Raw genomic sequence first — 12,383 nt, 5'->3', positions numbered from 1 at the left:
AAGGTTGAATAAGGCAATGCTTTGCCTTCATATTCCAGCTCTTATACTGTAAACAATGTCCTTTGTGTGCAGTTTTTCACATACTTGTGGGGTTTTTTTTGCGGGGGGATGGGTAGGGGCACTCAACCACCAAGCCCTATTTTGTATTTTATTAGAGACAGGGTCTCACTGAGTTGCTTAGCGCCTCACTTTTGCTAAGGCTAGCTTTGAACTTAGAATCCTTCTGCATCAGGCTCCTGAGCTGCTGGGATTACAGGCGTGCGCCATTGCTCCTGGCCATACTTGTGCTTTTTGTTGGTGACTTTATGATTTAAAATGGCCCCCAAGTGGAGTGCCCAAGTGCTGTTTAGTGGTTCTAAGTGCAAGAAGGTTGTGATGTGTCTTATGGAGAAAATATGTGTGAATTATAGAACCATTGGCCATGAGTTCAGCATTAGTGAACCAGTTGTATGTATTACATGAGCATGTGTGAAACCAGGTGCTGTACTGATCAGTTGAAAAAAACATGAGTGGAAACTTGCAACAACCTCACCCTGTATTTTACTTAGGAGCAATGCTTCAGTGTTTGTAGTGACTTTGTTGAATATAACTACCCAAATAATGAGAATTGACTATATTTTTAGATTAAGTTAATAAGGTTGGTATAACACTCAATAGAATATTTTACAGATTGGGCTATAGGCAGAAATTCTAGTATTTCAGGGATTATCTGTCATTTTCCACACTAGTTTCCCTGGCCTTTTATATCTTTTTTTATGTTTTCTTCTAGCTATACTTTAATAAAAATATCTACAATTTACTGAAGGCATTTTTATGTGCCAGGTTCTGTACCAGCACTTTTTATATCTCATTTAATCTTTATAACCTGTTAGGAATGTGTTGTTATTTCCTTTTTAGAGATGATTCAGGCTTTTTCAGCTTGCTCAAAAATCATACAACTATTAAATGGCCGAGTGTGTCTTACTCCAAAGTTTATACCATCCCTCAATGCATCCTAAATTACACTAGATCAAGGGTGAGCAAATTGTCCCTCTACTCAAATCCACCCCATAGCTTGTTTTTGTAAATAAATTTCATGGGAACACATAACGGTTTTTGTTATTTATTGTCAATGGCTGCTTTTGAGCTACAGTGACAGAATTGAATAGTTGCAATAGACTGTGTGGCCCACAAAATATCTACCAACTGGCTCTTTCCTGTGAGTTTGCTAGCCCTACTGAAGAGTAAGAGATATAGGGCAATCATATCCAATGAATGAGAGAAAGAAAAAAAAAGAGAGAGAGAAAGAAGGTAAAAATAAAACAAAATGTCAAATGTACCCATATTGAAACTTTTGTTAGAAAATTATTTGGAAATTACTTAAGGGGTTGATAGATTTCACACAATTTACAAACTCACTAATTTTCTAACATTGGAATTATATTATTAAAAATCTTAGTTTGGATCCTCTGTGGTATAGAATTTGTCACATGATTCAGTTTCTGGTTCTTATATGAAAATATTATTGATTTTTTTCTGCCCTCAGGTTTTGGTGGGAGCTGCTTCCAAAAGGATGTCCTAAATTTGGTTTATCTCTGTGAGGCTCTGAATTTGCCTGAAGTAGCTCGTTATTGGCAGCAGGTATTAATAATCTTTAACTTCTGATTAGATTACAATTAAACACGTCACCCTTTGTGAAGTGTTTTTGATGGAATTTATCCTAAGAACTCAAATCAATATACTTATTTTAGGTTTATTTATTAGATGTTCGTGTTCTTAGTTAGTCTTTTTTGGTAGTCAACTGTGATGGAAATTTCTGATAAACCAATATTTTTTCTAATTTCATAACTAAATATGCTCCCAGAGAAAATAAAAAACTATCTAGTTCTTGATAATTCTCTATCTTGAAAGGCATAAATACAAATTAAAGGAGGAATCTGTATTGTGATGCTTTTGAGTGGCTTGCATCAACTGACACTTGGCTTTGTCCCTTTCATATTCACAGAGCTAATGTTGGAAACCCTTGCTTACCCTGTTCTGTGTACTCTGTAGGGCACTCTGCATGCAATTATCTCATTTAATCCTCATCACTAACATTATACCATTTTTCAGATGAGAGAATTGACACAGAGATGTTAAATAATTTGTCCAAGGTACTGGCCACTATACTTGATACTATATTTTTCCCGAGTTTATAATTTTTCAGATTTCAGCAAAAGATATGGGAAGGAACCTAAGGAAATGCTTGCTTTTTAGGGAAAATATACACTCTGGGTCATGTCACTCAATCCAGCAAAATACAGATCAAGTCTTAATTTTCCAACATTTTGGGCTCAGTTCCCAAGTTCTCAAGGTTTGATATGGCCCCTAGAAACTTAGAACCTTAAATAAAAAGTCTCTTTCCTTATGAGCATTGTCACCAGTCTAAATTTTAACACATTGGGTGATCAGATACTATTAGTCTTATAACATTTAGTTAAAAACCTTGCAAAGTATTTGTGGTGTCCTGATTTGTCCAGAGGTAGCTCTTAAGTCTGCACGTTGACTATACCCTGACCATTTTCCTCTCAAACTAAATTCTGGTGAATGGTGAGACATAAGCACATAGGGACCTACTTTCAGATTTGATTGCTTAAAGCCTTATTTCCACAGGGTTTGGAGAAAGTGGTTATGGAGAATATTGTTTTATTTAGTCTGTCTTTATAGTTGGATCTTAAATGCCTTCACAGTTAAAATTAGCTATGCACCCCATCTTTGTGTCCATCCCATCCTGATGCATGTCAGATCAAGCCAAGTAAAAATGAAAATGTTCAGTAAGGCTTTAAGGAAGGGGTTGGGTAGTACTTTTTATTTATTTATTTTTTGTGGTGCTGGGAATAGAACCTAGGACCTATGCATGTGCGGCAAGCACTCTACCAACTGAGCTATATCACCAGCCCTCTTTTTATTTTTAAATTTATAGACATCAGAGTGTTTGGTTAATCTTTGTCTTCTGTAAATATATAAGCTTAATGTTCATATAGGAGGACCCACCTTAATTCTGAGTACTGTATGTCATGGGCTGTACTTTTTTTTAATTAATATTGCATAATTATACATTTATTTCAGGTCATAGACATGAATGACTACCAGAGGAGGAGATTTGCTTCTCGGATCATAGATAGTCTATTTAATACAGTGACTGATAAGAAGATAGCAATTTTGGGTTTTGCATTCAAAAAGGACACTGGTGATACGAGGTATGTGTTCTTTAAAACATTTCAGGGCCGGGGATGTAGCTCAGTAGTACAGCACTTGCCTAGTATATGCACGAGGCCCTGGGTTTAATCCCCAGCAGGACCTGTGCACACAATTCAAACCCTTTGAGAATGTTTTTAACTTCTCATCTTTTTTTTTTTTTTGAATTTTTAATATTTTTTATTTTTTAGTTTTCGGCGGACACAACATCTTTGTTTGTATGTGGTGCTGAGGATCGAACCTGGGCCGCACGCATGCCAGGCGAGTGCGCTACCGCTTGAGCCACATCCCCAGCCCTAACTTCTCATCTTAACAGTGATCCTTTGCTTGGTGGATTTGCTTGTGAAATACATGTATACACATATTTTAGAGAATTTCCAGGCACAGTGGTGCATGCCTGTAATCTCAGCAGCTTGGGAAGCTGAGGCAGGAGGATTGTGAGTTCAGAGCCAGCCTCAGCAAAAGTGAGGTGCTAAGCAACCCAGTGAGACTCTGTCTCTAAATAAAATACTAAAAAGGACTGGGGGTGTGGCTCAGTGGTTGAGTGCCCCAGGGTTTCATCCACAGTACAAAACATACAAACAAACTAATATATCATGAATAACTAAAAAGAACCAATAAAAAATAAGAATAAAAATGAACTTGGGCTGGGGATGTGGCTCAAGTGGTAGCGCGCTCGCCTGGCATGCGTGCGGCCCGGGTTCGATCCTCAGCACCACATACAAACAAAGATGTTGTGTCCACCGAAAAATAAAAAATAAAAATATTAAAATTCTCTCTTTCTCTCTCTCTCCTCTCTCACTCTCTCTTTAAAAAAAAAAAAAAAAAAAGAATAAAAATGAACATATCCTTACCACTCGGCCAGCTGAAAGACAGTGACTCTTGTATCTTAAATTTCCTAGTATTAGAATATAAAGTCATTTAAAGCAATATTAATTTTTTTTTTCATTCAGAGAATCCTCCAGTATATATATTAGTAAATATCTGATGGATGAAGGTGCACACCTCCATATATATGATCCAAAAGTACCCAGGGAACAAATAGTTGTGGATCTTTCTCACCCAGGTGTTTCAGAGGATGACCAAGGTAAGGCTTTGAGTCTCATGAATCATCTTGAGTGCAGTGCTCAAAACTTGTTTGTTCTCTAGAAACCATTGTCTTTTACCATTTATATCATTGGTATGCCTTGAATTCAATTCTTTTTCTCTAAAGTTAAACAGATATTATGTCCTCATTTGTGGGTTAGTCTAATAATTTTTCCAATATATTTCACAAAGCCCCAGATGTTCCAAGGAGATGCTTCTAGAAGAAGGTTTGGGGGTGCTCCAGGTCCCCACCATCACCCCTTCACTTCAACCATAATGTTCCATTTCTATCAGACATTAAGCTCCTACATTCCAGTGTTAAAATACATGGTTTCACGTAACTCTTGTTCCTGGTTTATTGTTGTTGCTGTTACAGTGTCCCGACTTGTGACCATTTCCAAGGATCCATATGAAGCATGTGATGGTGCTCATGCTGTTGTTATTTGCACAGAGTGGGACATGTTTAAGGTAAGGTGACAGAAATCATATTAAGGAGAATTCTAGAGGTGTTCTAGTATCAGTGGGGTTGAGTATGTTTTCGTGCATGTGTACTAACTGTTCTGTCCATACATCTTTACAGGAATTAGATTATGAACGCATTCATAAAAAAATGCTGAAGCCTGCCTTTATCTTTGATGGACGACGTGTCCTGGATGGGCTGCACAATGAACTACAAACCATTGGCTTCCAGGTAATCATGATCCTGGACTACTATTTATTTATTTATTTTTAATAGGTTTTTTAAGTTATTGATAGACCTTTATTTATTTATTTATTTATATGAGGTGCTGAGAATCAAACCCAGTGGCTCACACATGCCAGTTAAGTGTGCCACCACTGAGCCACAGTCCCAGCCCCTACTTTAAAAAAATATATATATATTTTTTAGATGTAGATGGACACCATACCTTTATTTTGTTTATTTTTATGTAGTGCTGAGGATCAAATCTAATGCCTCACACCTGCAAGGCAAGTGCTCTACCACTGAGCCATAACCCCAGCCCATGATCCTATTCATTTATTTGTTTTTTTTCTTTCTTTCTTTTTCGGGGATGTATTGAAGGATTGAACACAGGACACTTTACCACTGAGCTATATTCCCAGCCCTTTTTATTTTTTATGTTAAGGCAAGGTCTTGCTAAGTTGCTGAGGCTGGCCTTAAACTTGCAATCCTCTTGCCTTGGTCTCCTGAGTTGCTGGGGTTATAGGTGTCTGCCACTTCACCTGGTGGTTATTTTCTTTTTAAACCTATTGTGTGGGTTTTATAATTTTTATGTTTTTCTTTCTTTTTCTTTTCTTCTTCTTCTTCTTCTTCTTTTTTTTTTTTTTTTTTTTTTTTTGGTTGTTTTCTAGTACTAGGGATCAAACCCAAGGTCTCATACTTGCTAAGCAAGCACTCTGCCAATGAGCTATATCCCCAGTCCTTTTTACTTTTTGAGAAAGGGTCTTGATAAGTTGCTGAATTTGGCCTTGAACTTGGGATCCTCCTGCCTCAGCCTTCCAGATTGCTGCGGTTATAGGCGTATGCCCCCAAACTGGGTTCATATTTTCTTATTTAGCAATAAAATAACTCTGGGGCAATACGTCAGTTCTCTAGGGAATTCTCTATGGGACTTTTGTAAGTAACTACTCCACTCCCGAAGTTTATGATGTAAAGTTCATTTGACATCACATTCAGTATTGGTCTCTTTTACACAGCAGACATCAGTCACCTATTATATGGAAAAAGAATGTGCTCTGACTTACCTTGTATCATAAAGATCAAGTAAGAAAATACATGACTGTGTTTTGAAAACTGCAAAACACAGTATATAGTATTATTATTGTCTATTATTGCTTCCAGCTGACCCCATCCTCTTGTTTTCTCTTAACCTCTGAGGATCTGGGAAGGGCTGGGGTGTGATTGTGGTGGAGAATGAGGAAGTACTCTGTCTTGAGGGCAACTCTGTCCATCCTCATATGGGAATAGCTACCATCTGTAGTACCAGGTGCTGAGAGAAGGAAAGGAGTGATCAACAGGTGCTCATCCTATACCTTTTGAATGCTTGGCACTGTCCCAGTGCTGTGAGAGGTCTGAATGAAGAGTACAAAAGCTTCAGTGGTATCAGCCTTCATCTCAAAGTTTGTCTGTCATGGAACCTCTGGACAGCTGACAGATGCTTCTGCCCAGAATAGTGCATTCGTATGTTCCATCTATTTGAATTCCACTGGGGATCCCTAAAGTACTAATACAAAGGATCTACTTTCCACTTCCTCAGTGTAGTGTGTACATGGGGTTGGGAGGTTGGGGAGGTGGGGTAATTAGGGAGGGTACAGGATTGCTGTCCACATTAGTGCTCAAGCAGAGCAGAGGGGGGCAGTGTTTGATAGCCAGCTGTGTGTCTCTTCTCAGCACCAGCTGTCCTGGAAAAGTACCAGTAAGACTTTGTATGATATTCAAAAACACCAGATCTGTTGGACATGGTAGCACAGCCATAAGCAACTCAGTGAGACCCTGTCTCTAACTAAAATACAAAAAAGGCCTGGGGATGTGGCTCAGTGGTTAAGTGCCCCTGGGTTCAATTCCAGGTACAAAAAAACAAAAACAAAGCCGGGGTTGTGGCTTAGCAGCAGAGTGCTCACCTAGCATGTGTGAGGTGCTGGGTTTGATCCTTAGCACCACATAGAAATAAAGATTTTGTATCCAACTACAACTAAAAAAACATTGTGTGTGTATGTGTTTGTGTATACACGTACACACATACACACACACACACACATATATAAGCAAAAACAAGAAAAACCTCACCAGGTCTGGTTCTCTTTAACTTTTTGCCAACTTGTTGAAGGGCCTTCTTACTTAGAATTCAGTGCCGTTTCTCATTTATGAGACATTGAATTGAAGCAAGAGTCAGATGATGTGTCTGCTAACTCTCCCAGCAAGGACCTTGGGGACTCCTCTATCCTACCCCTCCTTAGTGAGTAACAACATGACTGTTTTTCCCTGTTGTAACTTAAACTCAGAAATGTTCTTTATAAAAGGTTATTTTCAAGACAGACAAATTTTCACTTACTATATGTAGAAGGATAACATAATTAAAATGATTTTAAATTCTTCTAAAAGCTAATTTCCCCTAGTTAAAAAAACAAAACAAAACACAGGAATGGAGTCACTAAATAAACAAAATATGTGAATTACTGAAAAAGCCAGCAGGGGACAGTGGTGCATGCCTGTAATCCCAGCAATTTGGGAGGCTGAGGCAGGAAGATCACAAGTTCAAGGCTAGCCTCAGCAACTTAGCAAGACCCTTTCACAAAATAAAAAAAACAAAAAGGGCAGGGATATGGCTCAGTGGAAAGGTACCCCTGGGTTCAATCTCTCATACCAAAAGAAACAAGCAAACAAATATATAAAGCAGAATTTTTTTATTTATAGTCACAAATATCAATTTTTAATTCAGAAGAAATGAAAACGGAGTAGTATATTTATACTTTGCTATGGAGGGGAGATAAACTTATGACTATAAAAAAGTAGCCTTTTTAATGATAAAACTGATTATTTTGAATAAATGGAATATATGAAAAATATTATGTGCAAAATAATAATGACTCATTTATTAAAAGCTGACTTGTATTAAAAGCTAAGCACTTTAATTCTTGCCACAACCTTTTGAGGTAAATGGTTATAACACCATTTGTGAGGAAGAAATATCTAGAACGTTTAGCAAGATAGCAAGTGTAGTCAGGATTCCAGCTGGGCCCTTTCAGAATCTGAAGCCTGCACCCTTACGAACAATGCTATTATAACTTCACAAGTTTTTTCCATGTAAGAGAAATGGAAATGAGCAGAGCATGAGAGAGGCATGAACTAACTGGAATCTCCGTGTTCATTGCTTTCATACATGCTACTAAGAACGACAGAGGCAAGTGACTCTGCTCTGATGCCTTGCCTTGTGTGGGGAATGGCAGAATGAGAGTGTCTAGACATGAATGAGATGTGGAGTAGAGGTGATTCTAGAAACAGAAAATAAAGAAAGAACCAAAGATCTCTCACAGCAACTCAGACAACTTGAGAAACTTTTTCTGCTTGTAATAAGAATAATAATCTTGGTTTTCTTCCTTTTGATACTACATTATAGAACTCTTACATTTATGTGTTATAATCATTAATAATTCTCTTTTTAAAATCTTTTTTCTCTTCAGATTGAAACAATTGGCAAGAAGGTATCTTCAAAGAGAATTCCATATGCTCCTTCTGGTGAAATTCCAAAGTTTAGTCTTCAGGATCCACCTAATAAGAAACCTAAAGTATAGACATTGCCATTTTTATTTACGATGATTTTGGTACTTCAGGATAGCAAATATCTGATATTAAATGGTAAAGAATCAAGCGTTTTTAAGGAAACAAACTTATTTTTTTAATCATCAAATTTATACTAGTTATATGAGTATTAGCATATCTGGTAATTATGAATCTATAATATTTTTTACATATTTTTATATTATTAGCTCAGTTATTGGATGAATGGAAAATAATCATGTTGGTTTTAACAGTGTCAATTTTTGTGAAATAAAAATTAAACTTCAAACACCTTTTATTTTACAGATTATCACAGACAGCACTTTAATATCACATTGTAAAGTCAACCTGGTTTTCCTAGGCATTGGTTTATGTGCTTGTCATTGTGTATTTTGAAGCCATCAAAATACTATGCTAAGTAGCCTTGATAAGTATGGTCTGTTTAAAAGTTCCTTGTTCATTTTGTTTTAATGAGAATAACATTGATTTTTTTTTACCCCAAAAGATCATCACTGTTCATTTCCATATAGTCTTTAACTTGAGGAGTTCTTTATCCGTCTCTCTTAAATTTAACATGAGAAAATCAGTAGTATGGTCTATTTCTATTTGTCAGATTTCCTTATTGAATATTACTTTCGTAGTCTAAAAGTCAAAAATGTTTGTTACCTTTATTTTGCATTTTTCTATTCTTAATTCTAATTTTTCTTTAAGTAAAAAAATATAACTTCATATATAAAAATGAAAAGATTTTACAAATTACAAATAGCATCATTCAAAAACAAGAATTTTTGTGTGTATTTCTATCCGTTTTTTTCCTATGTCTCTTGTTGACTTTTATATCTGCAATGGTTGTTTTTGTTTATGTTTGATCATTATGAAAGTATGTAGTATATACATTTGATGTCATATACATTTGTGCTCTGCTCAGAGTGTGCAAACTGTGTTAAACATACATAGGACTGAACATTTGGGGGTTCAGTAAGATGAGGGAGTCAAATGTAAAGATGAGGACAGAAACATCTGTACAGATAACAAATATATAAATTAGACATCAACTACCGTGTGGGTATAATTTTTGTCATGGTAGAAGAACAAATGAGTCATGGTGATTCAACAGGTGAGAAAAAAATGACTCATCACTTTTTAAAGAAAAAGGAATTACATCATTCTTTCAAATGATGCAAGAAAGGGAGGGGATTTACCAATAAAGCAGGCATTGGCAAAGTATAATCACAATCGGGCCAGCCACATGGGAGCTAAGAGTGGTTTTACACAGTTACTTTTTAAATGGTTATATAAGTCCCTACGTAATATCTTCAAATTTGCCTCTTGGCCCACAAAGCATACAAATATTTGCTGTCTAGCCCTTTAAGAAAAAGTATGTAGCATACTCCTGTAATCCCAACTACTCAGGAGGCTAAGGATAGCAAGTTCAAGACCAGGCTTGGCAATTTTGTGAGACCAGTAGCTAAGAGGTAGAGCACCCCTGGGTTCAATCCCCAGTACCTCCAGTACCACAAATAAAAGAAAAGGAAGGAAGGAATGAAGGGAAGGAGGGATGAAGGGAGAAAGAGAGGAAGGAAGGGAAAGTTTGCAGACCTCTGAGAAAGACATCAGTTGAGTTTGAAGATCATAAGATGAGCCTTTATTCTTAAGGCTTTAAAAACTTATTAGAATTTTGCTTTACATTTCTGCTTAAAAATATTCATGTATCTTGCTTAATGATTTTATATGCTAGTAAAGGGATTATAAACCTAGAGATATCCTGCTAAAGCAGATAGGATCAAGCACTTGTTTTGCAGGATGCTTCAGTGCCTAGAACAGAGAAGTAATACTTACATGTGAAATATAGTTACTGATTAAAAGGTAGAAGAATTGGTGAGAGAGAGAGAGAGAGAGAGAGAGATTATTAACTAATACTTAAAATTGAAAATAATACATGGGCGTGATAAAAAGCCAAATAAATTTTTGTGTGTATGTGTGCACCAGGGATTGAACCCAGGTTTGCTTAACCACTGAGCTACATCCTCAGCCCCCTTTTATATTTTGAAACAGTCTTTAAGTTGCTTATAGCCTTGCTAAGTTGCTGAGTTCAAAGAATGTACTTGCAATCCTCCTACCTCAGCCTCTCAAGCCATCTGGCTCACATAAGTGATCTCCTGTCTTTGACACTCCATACCAAGAAGTACAGGAGATCAACATGCTCCATTCTGGTGATGTTACTTTGTCATTTAGGGTGGTATCTGGCAGGTTTCTCTGCTGCAGAATGATTTTGCCCTTTGTAATTATGTCTGTGGTAAGCAGAGACTTGGAGACTATCAAATTGTTACTCTTCAAAGTTTTATCCACTGATATAAGCTTCTGATAATTCCTATCTGTATCAATTATTATGACAATGAATGATAGCTGCCAGTTGGAGACCCAAGTTTGAATCTGGGTTTTGACAGTTAGTAGCAATGAAAGTTTGACCCATTCAACCTTTCTCAAGTGTCCATTTTCCATATATAATTCAAGGGTAACATAGTACATATTTAAGAAATTTGTGAGGATTATCTTAGTAATGCATGTAACACCCTTGGCACAGGGCCTAGTACACAGTAAACACTAACAAAGGTGAGGGGGATCTTGTTGGTTGCAACATTTTTTCCCTAATCTTCCTAATAGCCCTGGTAGTCAGATATGCATCCCCACCTGCTAATCTAACCTTCTACTCCAAGAATGGGCTTATTTCTGTCAAGGATAATGCCCTTAGCAAATTTCCCTTTATGGAGGCAGGAAGGCATCTGAGGTGGATCTGAACAGATCTTAATAGGGTAGTGGGAGGAGAATGGGCACATCAGTGGAAGAAGCAATAGGAGCCAAACGATGAAGGCAGGAAAGTTCAGGCTGGTTTTGTCTGGAGTTGTAGGGAGAATGAGGAGGAAGAGCTGGTGAAAAAAGGATAGATTGTGAAGGGCTTGACCTCTCGGCTGAATTTGGGCTTCATTTAGTTTCACTTTAAAGGGATTTAAAGTGTTTTAAATTTTAATTATTTTAAAAAAGGAGTATATAATACTATAGTTCCCACCCAAATGAAGCAAACACTATGAAGACTGTACGTGAATAACTGGAATTTAGGAAACACAGTAGTAGGTGACATTATTTTAAGTAGTAACACAAAAGCTTAGGGAATTACGAGGGATTTTAGTTTTACTGAGACTAGTGACCCAAGCCTACATCATAACAAAACATACTCAAATGTCACCTGCTATCTAATAATGATTTTCAAACTGTGATCCAAGCAGCTCAACAAGAGGTGCTACTACAGGAATCCTGAAATGATTGATTTAAATATAAATACAGGGGCTGGGGATGTGGCTCAAGCGGTAGCGCGCTCGCCTGGCATGCGTGCGGCCCGGGTTCGATCCTCAGCACCACATACAAAGATGTTGTGTCCGCCAAAAACTAAAAAATAAATATTAAAAATTCTCTCTGTCTCTCTCTCTCTCGCCTCTCTCTTAAAAAAAAAAATATATATATATATATATAAATACATATATACACATACAGATAATAATATATGTAAAACTATTTACAAAGCTAATATTAAAAAGGCAACAAGTGGAGTTCTTGGTAATCAATATGGCATACTGAGCACATTTATAGCCTTTTCCTTTGAAGGACCACATTACAAATATAGATAGCAAGGGGTTGAGGTGGCCGGTGGGGGAAAACATAATTCAATAAAACAAAGTATAAGAGTGGGCCACTGGTGATCAGGAGATTTCAAGACATTTCTGGAAAGCATCAGATACATGGATGT

At 36.9% G+C, this 12,383-nt stretch overlaps 1 protein-coding gene across 1 annotated transcript in view; it reads left to right on the top strand.

Annotated features, from left to right (window-relative positions):
* Positions 1 to 9,636, top strand: part of Ugdh (UDP-glucose 6-dehydrogenase) — a 28,443-nt gene extending 18,807 nt beyond the window's left edge. The window contains exons 7-12 of the mRNA XM_076864606.2: positions 1,526 to 1,620; positions 3,088 to 3,218; positions 4,170 to 4,303; positions 4,679 to 4,770; positions 4,883 to 4,993; positions 8,485 to 9,636. Coding sequence (XP_076720721.1) covers positions 1,526 to 1,620; positions 3,088 to 3,218; positions 4,170 to 4,303; positions 4,679 to 4,770; positions 4,883 to 4,993; positions 8,485 to 8,595 — 674 coding nt within the window. The 3' untranslated portion in view covers positions 8,596 to 9,636. The remainder of the gene's footprint in view (positions 1 to 1,525; positions 1,621 to 3,087; positions 3,219 to 4,169; positions 4,304 to 4,678; positions 4,771 to 4,882; positions 4,994 to 8,484) is intronic.
* The last annotated feature ends 2,747 nt before the right edge of the window (positions 9,637 to 12,383 follow it).

The sequence above is a fragment of the Callospermophilus lateralis genome, chromosome 8 (genome assembly GCF_048772815.1).
Source record: "Callospermophilus lateralis isolate mCalLat2 chromosome 8, mCalLat2.hap1, whole genome shotgun sequence".
Lineage (NCBI taxonomy): Eukaryota > Metazoa > Chordata > Mammalia > Rodentia > Sciuridae > Callospermophilus > Callospermophilus lateralis.
The sequence above is the reverse complement of the archived record's forward strand: the minus strand, read 5'-3'. Positions and strand labels throughout refer to the sequence as shown.